General features: G+C 35.0%; 1 protein-coding gene across 1 annotated transcript; it reads right to left on the reverse strand.

The window, feature by feature from the left end:
• Positions 1-6,504: 6,504 nt before the first annotated feature.
• On the reverse strand, positions 6,505-7,364 carry LOC113352090 (stem 28 kDa glycoprotein-like). Its single transcript, XM_026595961.1, has 3 exons — positions 7,354-7,364; positions 6,861-7,070; positions 6,505-6,682 (listed from the first exon to the last, which is right to left on the reverse strand). The coding sequence occupies exons 1-3, from the start codon at positions 7,362-7,364 to the stop codon at positions 6,505-6,507; spliced, it is 399 nt and encodes a 132-aa protein (XP_026451746.1).
• Positions 7,365-13,369: the final 6,005 nt, after the last annotated feature.

A 13,369-nucleotide genomic window follows, 5' to 3' on the forward strand; every position in this document is an offset into this window, starting at 1 on the left:
TGATCTGTCACTCTGGACGCTCTTTTATTGGATGCCTTATTAGGTTATTTGCTTCGTACTTTGTTTATTTAATCCAGCATGGGTACTTATAATAATCCCCCTTTCATTCAACTTCTTGAAATCTTGAAACAATCCTGGCTAAATGGGGCTATGCCACTTAATTGGGGCCTATAGCTACATGACAAAATAGGATCATTAAGAAGTAATTCATAGAAACCCCTTAACCAACTATTTTCTTAATGGTTAATTTATCCCTGATTAATTAGTGTTAATTCGTCTGATTAGTGGTAAAATATAGTGTTAGATGTGAAATTAACGTGTGTTAATTAATCATTTGAACATGAAAAAGTTTGAAATTTTGAAATTTTTTGAAGAACACCAACTCAGAATCGGTATATGTTGTCAAAAACATATACCAATTGTAACCTCAAAAACATACAGAGATTTTTTGAAACTAGCTTCTACCCATAATCGGTTTATATGGACATGAAAATAAACCGACCATAATCGGTTTATATTGGCATGAACGTAAACCGATTGTAGGTAAATTTTCTCTTTTTTATCTGTGAATTATGTGTTGTTAAACATCAAATAAAATTAAAATTCATTATATACCCGAGTTAATGAAATGAAATCGAGTATGATTTCATACTCATTTTATGATCGAGTATTAACTGAAAAAAATGGGTTAACCAAAATCGATTTACACGATACATATGTAAAAACCGATTCCTGATATTGCACAACAAGAATCGGTTTATAAGAATGCTCATGTAATCCGATTCTAACAAAAAAAAGATATAGAAAAATTGAGAACAACAATCGGTTTACTCGACACACATATAAAATATGATTCTAACATTATACATCAACAATCGGTTTTATAAGTGCTAATGTAATCCGATTATGGTTCAAATTTCTCGAACCAGAAAACATATCAAGGGCAATCGGTCTTTGTGGGCATGAACATAAACCGTTTCTATTTGCAATCGGATCACATATACATTAACGTTAACCGATTCTGATAAACCAGGAAAAATTTGATTTCAAAATTTTCAATTTTCGAGCAATTTTATGTGTCTAAAACCTAGTTTATAGGATTGGGTTGAGAAGAAAAGAAGAAGAATCAGTTGAAGTGGAGATGGAAATGAATTTGATTTTGATTTTAGTTTTTAATTTTATGATTTTAGTTTTATGATTTTGATTTTGATTTTGATTTTAGTTTTTAAATTTTATGATTTTAGTTTTATGATTTTGATTTTAGTTTTTAATTTTATGATTAGGATTTGATAGGGACAAATTAGTAGTATTAATATTTGATAGAGAGTAAAATGCTAGTTTCATAAAACTTAGACACCCCTTATCATTCGTTATGGGTGGATGAAAAAATCCATAGGCCCCAATTAAGTGGCATAAGACCCAATTTAGCCAGGGAAACAATGTGTAAATTACGCTGGTTTTAGTAGTTATGTGTGTAGTTTCTTCAAAAACCAATAAATTAATTAGTGTGCCCGCGAGTGTGTGTAATATTTTCATTATGAATGAATAAAATAAGAACCGATAAATTAATTGGTTTTAAAATAAGATACTTTCATAATATACAAAAATATTAATGTAATTTTTTAATATCTGAAATTGGTACCAAACGTAGGCTATATTTTGAAATTTTTAGTGGAAATTGAATAAATACTCCGGACTCAGTAGCGTAACAAGTGAGGATCAGAAGATTACAACACATTTCAAAACACTTAAACCAACGAGTGAAAAAATAAAACATTATTACTAATATCTTTGATAAAAATGAAATTGTAGATCTTTGGTATTATATTTCTTAGTTAATATACTTCGTCTTTCCATAAAAAAAAAAAAAAAAAAAAAAAAAACTCCTCCTTTTCATGGTTTACATAAATACTTTTATCCATTAATAAGTGTACCCCTCATCTTTTAAAATGCAATTTATTTAATTTTAGATCCTATAAACACCATTTCTATATTAAAAAAGATTTAGATGAAAATCGTCATTTTATTTATCATTTCACATGCTGGTGGTGGTGGTGGTGACAGCGGCGGTGGAGGTGGTGGTGACACCAGATTTGGTATCAACTTGTGTTGTTGACATCAGATTTTGGTGTCAACTTGGATTGTTGACATCTTAATCTGGACCTAACTAATTTCTGAATTTTCAATTTTGCTAACAACTTCGGTTATTGACACCAGATTTGGTATCAACTTGTATTGTTGACACCGTAATCTGGACCTAACTAATTTCTGAATTTTCAATTTTGGTAACAACTTGGGTCGTTGACACCAGATTTGATATCAACTTTGGTTGTTGACACAAAGATCTGGTTTCAACTTCGGATGTTGACACAAAAATTTGGACATAATTTATTTCTGAATTTTCGGTTTTGTTATCAACTTAGCGGTGACGGCGCAACAGAGGTGGAGCTGGAGGTGATGGTGGTGGTTTTGGTGGACTGTTAGTGGTGGTAGTGGTGACGGTGAGTCGTGGTGGAGTGGTGATAGTGGAATGTTGGTGGCGGTGGTTCAGTGCCGCTTGTGGAGTTATAGAGAAAGAAAATTATTGTTTTTTTAAATGAAGAAAAATGTTATCTGTGATAGATTAATGAAGAAATCTATTATTTAGTGGATGAAGTTTCTAAAAGGTCTCTTTTCAGAACAATTTACTTCTAGACCAAGATTTGATGATTTGATTATGCCTTCTATTTCTGTTGAGGACAAAATTCACTTGGAAAGACCTTTCACTGAAGATGAAGTTAAGCAGGTTATTTGATATTTTGGCTTGAATAAAGCTTCAGGTTCAGATGGCTTCACTATGGAGTTTTTCAAAAGTTTGCTTGGGATGTAATCGGGGAAAATTTGATGAAGATCATTAAGGAATTTGAGAGATTCTCTTCCTTAGACTGGAGAATCAACTGTACCAACCTTAAACTCATTCTTAAATGCACTGGTGATGTGTCTTTACACAATTTCAGACCAATAAGTTTGATCGGGAGTGTGTATAAAAGTATTTCTAAGCTTCTTGCTGAGAGGATGAAGATGGTTCTTCCATCAATAATATTTGACTTCCAGGGTGTTTTTGTCCGAGAAAGGCAGATAAATTATGGGATGTTAATTGCATCGGAACTTATTGATTCTAGGAAGAGAGGTGATAAGTCTGGTATTGTGTGCAAAGTTGATTTTTAGAAAGCTTTTGACAACATAAACTGGGGGCGTGTGGACATTACACTGGAGAGATTTGGTTTTGGAAATTTATGGAGAAGCTGGATTAAATGGTGCTAGGTTTTCAATTCTCATCAATGGCAAGGATACTGAGATGTTCAAGTCACAAAGGGGCATTAGATAGGGGTGCCTATTTCTCCATTCTTATTTATCATGGTGGTGGAGATTTTATCCCCAATGATTAAGAAAGTTGTTGCACTTGATTTGATCTCGGGATTCAAAGTTGCACCTAATGGTACTTCCATTAAACATTTCCAATTTGCGGATGATCTGGTTGTTTTCTTAGACGATCCCGTAACTCAGGTAAACAACTTGAAAAACATTCTTTTTGCTTTTGAGCTAATTTCTGGCCTAAAAGCAAATTATAGAAAAAGCACTTTAGTAGGAATTGGTAGTAATAATATAACTGAGATATGTGCTACAACTTTTGGATGTACTTTATCTCAGTGACCAATAAACTACTTGAGATTTCCTTTGGGAAGCAAGTCCAAGTAAAAATCTATGTGGGATGTTATAATCCAAAAGATTCATTAGAAGTTATCTACTTGGAATGGTAGATACTTATCTAAGAGCCAGAGACTGTTAATGGTTAACAGTTTCTTAGCTAGCAATATATTATCTTTCTATGTATCAAATGCATGTGTCAGTTATGAAGGAAGTTGAGAAAATTATGAGGGATTCTATTTGGGTTTCTTCTACAAATTCTAAGAGGGGGAGTTGGGTTTCTTGGTTAAAGGTTATTTTACCTAAGTATAGGTGGCATTGGTGTTAAGAAGCTCAAGCTTGTCAATAAAACGCTACACTGCAAATGGATATGGAGATATGGATCGGAAAGAAGAGCTTTATGAAGAAAGATTATTGATCGGAAATTTGGTGAAAATCTTGCTTCTTTTCTGCTAAATACTTCCAACATATCTACTAAATTAGGTATTCTCAAAACTAGAGATTATATTTCACATAATGTTTCCTTTACTGTGAAGAATGGTAGTAAAGTGTTTTTTTGGAAAGACAAATGGGTTGGTGAAGTTTCTTTGAAAAAAAATTCTCTTCTTTATTTGAGCTTTCTAGGAAAAAGAATGCTTCAGTTATGGATTGTATCTCCGTTGATTCATCTTGGTCTTTAGATTTCTCTAGAAATGTAAATGAACACGAGTTAGGGGATGCAGTGTTGTTGTTACAACTTTTGGGAGATCCGGGTGTTATAGCCACAAATGTGGATGAGGAAGATGAAATAAAATGGATTGTTGAGGGAGGAGAATTCACTGTTGCAAATTGCTATAAATATTTGGACGTGGATGGTTATATCGTTTTTCCTCATAAGCAGTTATCGAACTCTAAGATCCCTCTGAAAGTTTCTTTTTTAATGTGGACTTTGTGTTATGATGGAGCACCTACACTGGGACTTCTTACATAGAGCTAGAAAATCAAATCATGACATTTTCCTTTTTCTGTAATTCTGCTCAGGAAACAAATGTTCACCTTTTCCTTCATTGCCGGGAAACTTTTAAACCGTGGGATTATTTTATCAGCAGTTTTGGAATGGACTGGGTTTTTGCTGATTCCGTAAAGGAAACTCTCTGGGAATGGCCTAATAAGAAAGGAAAGAAGATGAAGCACAAACTTTGGGGACTGCTTCCATTTGCCATTTGGTGGATAATTTGGGGAGAAAGAAACAATCGTTTATATGGCACCAGGAGAAGAAATTGGAACTAGATGGTGATTGCAGTCAAACACACTCTTTTTTATTGGGAAAGACGTACAAAAATCTGCGATGGTATCTCTTTGAGTACCATTATTTGTTACGGGAATGTTGTTATTGGGATGACCTAATTTTCCATGTTTGTATTTTGTTTTATTAGGTTTCATTCTCTATGAATGCTATCTTTTAATGAAATTTGTCTTTCTCCATCAAAAAAAAGGCAAAAAAGAAATTAAAAGGTGATGGATATATTTATAGTGTGGTAGGGTATTTTCGAAGGATTTCAAATTTAAGGGTATTTAATTAATGTACCCTCTATTTCCAATTTTTTATTAGTAGAAACTATCAAATTCAATTCTCTTGATCCTTTTTTTAAGGTTAGTTATTATGAGTTTGGTTTAAAATTAAGTTATGTTTCTATTTAAGGTATGCTAGTCAGACACATTATTAATTATTTTAGATAAATCATTCAATGAAAATGCGTTATTTTGCGCACTTTGGTTTTGAGTGGTGCACTCATTTACAGAACATTTCCGTAAGGTCGTCTTACAGTTTCAGGATGATCTAGAAGAACTTAAAAAAATATATGACATAAAAACGAATTACTTCATATTACCAGCAGAACAACAACAACCAAGTAACAATTAAACAAATATTCACAAATTTGCAAATTGATCAAAAACAACGAATAAAACAAAGTATTATGCATGAAAACGACACAAGAGTACTACGAAATAATAAAATTTGAACTTATATAGATGGATGTATGAATCACGCCAGCTAATAAGATTCTTAAGATTGACATTCATCTTTCTCCACAAATGGTCCTTCAATGTTATTTTTCACGTGGTTGTTCCGTTCGTGGTACAATGTCGCTGCCATGGCATATATTGTTGTCGGGATAACCGGTAAGCATTTAAAATACCGATTAGAATGTGTTGACAGAACTCACAACTACTGGTGGCTGCCAGATGTATTTATTATTGAATGCATCTGCACACAACCTCTAAAGAGTCACGGACTCAACGGGGACGGGGTCGGGGTCTCTTTTACCACACACTGGACAACTCAGTTTTGCCTAGCTTCAGAACGTAAATCATGCCATGGGTTAAAAAAACTAGAACTGTTGATTTTGCAACCCACCAGTTGTAAACTTGAGAGACTGGGATTATGATAAGTTATGCCAAGATCACTGCTCCGTTCGGACAGGCTACAACCACCGAATAATTTGGGCCGTGACTTCAAATTAGCTATTAAAAGCCATGCACTAGTAGACCCCGACTTTCTCAGCCAACATTTTCCTTGGTGGGTGGATCATGTTCTTTTGTTATCTTTTGTCTTTCATTTGTTATCTTTTGTTTGAAAGTTCGCACCATGCTTAAAGAGAACATTGTAATTGCATTTGAAATGAGCGTGAAAACATAACCTTGCTCTAATTAAGACAATTAATTGTTTTGGTGCATGGATATGCCTGCCGTTTATGCGCCTTATTATTACAATAGTGCAATACATCAACAGAAGAAACTAAATAAACTTAATTAGTAGTCAGAGACTGACGGTGATCAAGCAATGTAGTATATAGGATCAGGCAACTTGAATTTTCTGCTGCCTATATCAGTTCCCAAAAGATCACTCCACTGATCTCCAATATTACCCTGGATTCTATACCCCTGCTTTACAAGTTTTGCCCTTTTTTCTGATTTAAACATGACTGCTGTTTTCTTTGAATCTGATGGTTCCCTGGACACAATAAGAGAAATGACGGTAAGAAAAATGACAGTCATCCCTAAGAAATCTCATAAATGGACAACAATATATTCTTAAAACAGCCATGGTTAAACAAAACAGCCATGGTTAAACGCTCAAATCCTTTTATTCTAGTGAATATTGTGCTTATAATAATTTTAGTTGTATTTACTTTAGAATAAGTTTTTTCCAGTTTTTGTATCCAGCTGCATGAAGGTTTTTCCTTGTAATCTCTCTACGGTTTTCTGCTCTTCCTGTTACGAATACAACTTTGAACCCCAACGATAATAGTTTGTTGTATAATTTAAGACTTTCCGGAAAGGCTGGAGCTTTCCCAGTATCAACCCATGCGTCGAAGGCTGTGCCATTATATAGGTTAACCCTGAGATTATACGAAAAATGAATAAGCATAACCAGTATTAGCATTCAGACTAGATAAAATTATGCACATAAAAATGGTTTTTTGGCGCATGCTCAATATGACACTTAAAGTATTAGTTAAATATGTTGGAGAAAATGAGTTATTTAATAAATGATTTTTTGGTCTTGGTGTGGTTTGATCTCATGACCTAAGGGTCTAAGGATACTCACTCATTTTTGAGTGAATGAAATGGAACCTTTAGTCCCACATTGTGGAAAACTAAAGAGGTGCTCCACTATATTACCATGTTCTCATGGATATGTTGAAAAACAATGTGGGTAGAGCGGGTCGGGCGAAAAATACATGTTTCGACTCATGCTCATGCGCGTGTACCAAGCACCAAGTCCGTGTCTACTTGAAATTAGTTTTTGCAAGTTTTTAACTTGATAAATAATTTATTTAAGAGTTTTATTTATGGAAAAAATTCCTTTTTTGTGTTTAATTGTTTTACAAGAAACAAAACTCGAACCTAAACCTAACTTGATTTACAAGTTAATTTTCCTATAAGTACAACTCGAAAATCTCTTTTCAAAACACACAAGCAGCGATCATCTCTAGGTCTACTTTTCTTCATCTTCTTGCTTTTATTTTCGTGCGGCGTTTTACTTCCATCCCCGTTGCTGAGTTTAAGAGTGGGTAACTTGTATTGTGCTAATACAAGTTATATCGGGCAGTCTTATCCTGGACACATCTTCGCACGTTGGGGTTTAGCATTACTTTAGAGTATACCCGCGAACTAATGTGTTAAGGACAGCTTGTTGAACCTGTGATTCTACCCTCATCAATTTGTTCGTGGTAGAGTTGTTTGATACGGTTCTTTATATTTATTGTTTGATACATCTGACGTTTCTTCTATTGTTGCAAGACTCCACCAATCTTAACACATTATTATTCCTTGTAACAATGGGAAAGAACGACGTTGAAAGACCACAGAAGTTTAATGGAAAGGATTTCAAGATATGGCAATCCAAGATGTTGTTTTATCTAAGCCATCATGAACTGGATTATGTACTTGTTCCACATGATGAATTGATGAATGCTGAAGCTTTAACTGAGGAGGTGATCGAGTATAACAAGCGGTCTAATTTTCTGGCGAAAAATCATATCATGAATGGTTTGGAAGATACGATGTATGATTTTTACAATGCTAAAGAAAATTTCAGTGCTTATGATTTGTGGACTGCGTTAGAAGCAAAGTATCAAGCGGAGACTGCAGGGAGCAAGAAATTTCTGGTGGCGAAGTTTATGGACTTCAAGATGACGAATGATAAGTCTGTTGTTGATCAATTCCTCGAATTTCTACAGATTATTAATGAGATTCTTGCTGAAGGTATGGTCATTATGAGACGTTTCAAGTATCTGCGGTAATTTAGAAGTTACCAACTTCCTGGTCTGAGTACAAGAAAAAGCTAAGACATGAAACTGGCGAGATCAACATGGTTGAATTAGGGAAGAAGATTCAAGTGGAAGAGTTGTTATGCTCCAAAGATAAGAACGTGTCTTCTGCAAGGGACATGAGTAATAAAGCTCATATGACTGAACATAGATCTTCCAAAGCTGGAAAAGGTGAGAGTAACAATCGTAACTCTAAGCGTGGTCCTCCAATGCTCATATGACTGAACATAGATCTTTCAAGTGGTATAATTGGTCATGTAAATTACAAATCAATGCATAAACTGGCTAGTGTAGGCTGCATACCCAAATTCACTTTAGATAAAAGTCATAAGTGTGAGATTTGCGTAGAATCTAAGCATGCTAAGAAATCATTCAGGAAGAATGTCCAGAGAAACACTAAACCCTTAGAATTGATTCATTCAGACGTAGTTGACATGAAGTCAGTTCAAACTAGAGGTGGTAAGAAATGGTTTGTCACTTTTATAGATGATTGTACGAGGTACTGTCAGGTTTATTTGCTTAGAGGGAAGGACGATGTTGTTGTAGTTTTGAAAGTGGTAGTAAAAGTTCGTTGCTCAGACTTGTAAAGATTTAAAAATAAAAATATATACACAATATTTGTCACAATGGGCGAGAGGTACTGGGACTAATGATTCGGCCAATTTTCATAACATAGGGCTCAATGATTTACTCTCAACAATAATCACTCAAAACATAAATTATATGGACTCTTATTTTACCAAAGTAGATTTTCAAAACATTGATTGTAAGTCCTAAGCATGATGTATCAAAACACCTAAGCCAAGCATACATCATCAAATTAAATAACAACCAATTAATTCAAATCATATTTCAATTTTAAATTAATGCAAAAGTCTTAAAAAGAATTAATGAAATTACCCCAAGTATGAAGTTAGGCCTCCTCCGTCGTCCCAGTGTTGGGTTTTAGCTTATCATAGTAAAAATGCTCTCAAAATAATTATTTATTGCTCAAAAAGTGGTTTACAAATGATGAAAAGGTGTAAAACAATTGAACAGAAAAATCGCAACAGAAATAACTGTTGCAAAGGCGCTGTTCAGCTGTTACAAGAAGAACGATAAATAATTACTGCTGTTGTACGACGAACTACGACCCACGAGTGTGCGTCTTAGACATTGTTGATAAACGACTGATTTTGCGAGTCCGTTCTTCGTGTTCTTCATCTTCATCAATGGCGGCAGCAGCAGCAGAGAGAAATCATGGTTCTCGATTCTGCAGCGTTCCTTCTCTCCTCCCAACTCTCGACAGCCTTCTACTCTACCCCAGAAGTCTTTTTATACTCAACAGGTAGACGAAATCCTTTGCAATAACTCCCAAAAATCTTCCATTACTCGGACAGTTCATAATATATTTTTTTTTCCTTTTTTATTTCGATTACGTATCTGCAGCTGTTAATTTCATGGAAACTCACCTTAATTGTCTTCTACACGCTCCAAAAGTGTGTTAGAGTCCTCCATGCATCATCAGAACATGTTCGAATTCCTCCAAAAATTCTCTCAAACCCGTGACAGACATGAACTACCCTGTTCCCAACTCGTGAATTTCCTAGACGATTTTAGCCAAATTCGATCGGACCCGACACCCAAAATATCTTCCTTAGGCTTAATCACATCTTCCTGCCAAGTCTCAGCCATTTAATATCCCTATAACACGTTAAAGAATTCGATCAAACTTCTGCCAGTTCTCATGCACGTTTTCCCGCCAAAATTCAGTTTTTGAAATGAAGAAGATGGTGTCCCCCTATCCAAACTGGGGGTGCGAATAGCAATTGGGGTGGAAATAGTAATTTTTCTGGGATGTTTTCCGCACTTTTTCGATGTTCCTCCGGGGTATTTCTGGGGTACTTCCGGTCCACTTCTGGGGCGCTTCCGGTATACTATCAACGGAGGTCCAAATGCCACATTTTTGAGCCCATTTCGCCGCAAGGGATTATTTCTCTAATAATTCCTACAAAGACATAAAAGAACACAATTAATACAAAATTGAGCACTAACAATACATAAAATAGAGACATATTAGACACATAAATGCGTCTATCAACACCCCCAAACTTATTATTTGCTAGTCCTCGAGCAAAATTTATTCTTGAAAAATGACCGAGTTAATCTCGGGTGGGTTTATCTGAGGTGTACCCACAAAAACCAATACTCCAGACCCTAGCTATCTACGCAGAACCTTGGAAAGCACTAAAGAACCTCCTTGGTTGGCATACTTATTAATTACAGGAGGAAGTACCCTGACGCGAAATTCCAATTGTTGTATACGAGTTTGCACTCAAGCATACTAAAATTCATATAAGTGACAGAGCTCTACTAAGATAGTTTCACGATGGACATCATACTCGGAGTCAGACTAATCACATGAAAAGATTAAGAAGATGGAAAAAGAAAAATGTAGATGGTTGAAAAGTGAACGGTGTTTCCCATATCTGTCTGAAGGCCTCTGCCAAGGTGAACCTAACCTAAATGACTGAGATACCGGTCTGACTAATATTAACACACTGGCATATACAAGGGAACCAGTGGTCAATAACTTAAATCTAGATCAACAAACTGGCAAATACAAGGGAACCAGCAGTTGACTACACATAACAATAACCATTTTTTTTTTAACTTAACGGCATGAATAGATCTTTTGGATCCAAGCGCATGCTTCTTGTCAGCAGATTACACAATAGTTCCCACGGGTCCTGCATTCCACGCTTGCTTAGGCGACGGAAACAGGGAGAACACACGCATATTGCTATCCAAGTGTTAATACTTATTCCGATTGGTCTAACTGGTCCGGTCTAATTTTTTTTTTTTTTTTTTTTTTTTTTTTTTTTTTTTTTTTTTTTTTTTTTTTTTTTTTTTTGAAAATGTAACTCAGTCACTCTATTTCACCCTAGCAAAGTTAACAACTTGAATCGTGTGCCCCACCAAATCACTTGAAATAAAAGAAAACTAAAAATAGAAAGTGAAAAGGACTCGACGAGATATGGCGAAACTATCATGTTAATTCTAACACCTGAGCTCTGTGCTTTTATGAATAGACTCTATAGATGTTTCCATCTAGTCAGATTGGTTCCTCAGCTCCTAAAACAAAAATGTTTCCATCCACTTAGATTGGTTAGTGCTATCCTTAATAGGCGTAAATTTCTAGGCTCTGGAGTTTATTTATTACAACTAAAAAGTTTCTCCCATACCCCCAAACTAAAATCTAACATTGTCCTCAATGTTCTAAAGATGAAACTAAAAGCATGAACAAGGAGAAACTGTTACCACTTGAAGCAAAAGAGATAAGGAAGGATATTACCGTGTCGCAAGAATATTGGGTTACCTCCCAAGAAGTGCTAAGTTTAAAGTCTTCAGCCAGACGTAGGAAAGGTTTAGTCAACTCGAACCATATAACAGTATCCGGGATAACTGTGGGTCTTTAAAACCAAAAAGAGCTGACAAAAGGAAATTGCATTGAACCAACGAAATGAACAAGACTAGCATGCCCTTACTTAGTTTCCTGATTAAGATATTTATATCTAGTTGTGGTTCAGGTTCAGGTTCTATGAAAGGGTCTAAATAAAATATTTTTCTTGGATGCATTTCCTCATAGATTGGATCTAAATTACTAGGTCCTAGAGTCTGGAAAAACTCAAATACGAACTTAGAATCACGAAGTAATAACCTAAATAATTGCGGATCCTCTAAGTCAATCAGATATGACTTACATAATTGACCACAATGAGAGTAGTGGTCATCCTTAAGCAAATGTGTCGATTCTAATTTCCTAAAGCATTTAGGTCTAGTCTCACAACTTAATATTCGACACATTTGGAATATAAACGTTCCCACAGTTAGAAGAAAACTATTTGGTGGGAAAACAAAGTCAATCTGGGGATCATAGCCTGGGAAAACCACATCAACCATAGGATGGGTTTCTAACGACTGAACTCCTTCATGGACATCATTAGGCTCGGGAAAACGAGTATGAAGGTAATCTTGTAAAATGGTCGAGGCACAGATATCAAGTCCTAAGTGTGGGGACTTTCTGAGAGTTAAAAGTAAGGCACTAGGGAAGTGATAATCACCCCCAAACTTAGATTTTTCAGTGTCTCTAGATAGACCTCTAATTATTTCTTGAATTTCCGTATCTTCAGAGTCCTTAAAATATTCAAGAGATTCTTCTAAGTTATTATCAGGTAGTGCATCTTTACTCATCTCTACAGGTATATCTTCTTCATCTAATACTATTGTTTCTAAGTTGCTAGACTCTAAAACAGCATTTTCGGAATAAAACCGTTCCTCTAAACCACTATCGGCTTCGTAATCAAAAGGAAAAACTACATCGTCTAAAACGGTGGTATCTCTAATCAAATCCTCGTCCTTTTGAATAGGTGAATAATCATAAAAATTATTTGGATTTGAACTAGAAATAATATAATCATTATAAAGTTCAATTGGATTAATAGATTCCTGATCACTATGCCTACATATTTCAGATTCTTCATTACTACTATCCTCATCATCATAATAGTACAAAGATGATTGAACCTTATCTAAATAAGTAGTGTCTTTTATTCTAACCTCGTCCTCTAGATTGGGCAAATATTCACTATTGATATCAAGGGTAGAATTGGAAACACTATTTTGGAAAATTAGATTATTTCGAGCAGCATTAGATAACTGTTCATTTTCTTCCTCTAAACGTGCTTGAATTTCACTGAGCGTAACACTTATACTTTCACAAGTCTCATTGAATATCTTAGACCGTTGTGTACTCTCTTCTCTTGAACTAACTGCACGTTCATACTCCCTTCGAATTTGTTGGTAGGTTTCTTCTAGAGATTGAA

This window comes from Papaver somniferum, chromosome 2 (genome assembly GCF_003573695.1).
Source record: "Papaver somniferum cultivar HN1 chromosome 2, ASM357369v1, whole genome shotgun sequence".
Classification (NCBI taxonomy): Eukaryota; Viridiplantae; Streptophyta; class Magnoliopsida; order Ranunculales; family Papaveraceae; genus Papaver; species Papaver somniferum.

Excerpts from the sequence above, each read along its gene's own strand:
- LOC113352090 (XM_026595961.1), bottom strand. Across the intron at positions 6,683-6,860 it reads TGGAAAAAACTTATTCTAAA|GGAACCATCAGATTCAAAGA; the intron begins GTAAATACAACT and ends TATTGTGTCCAG.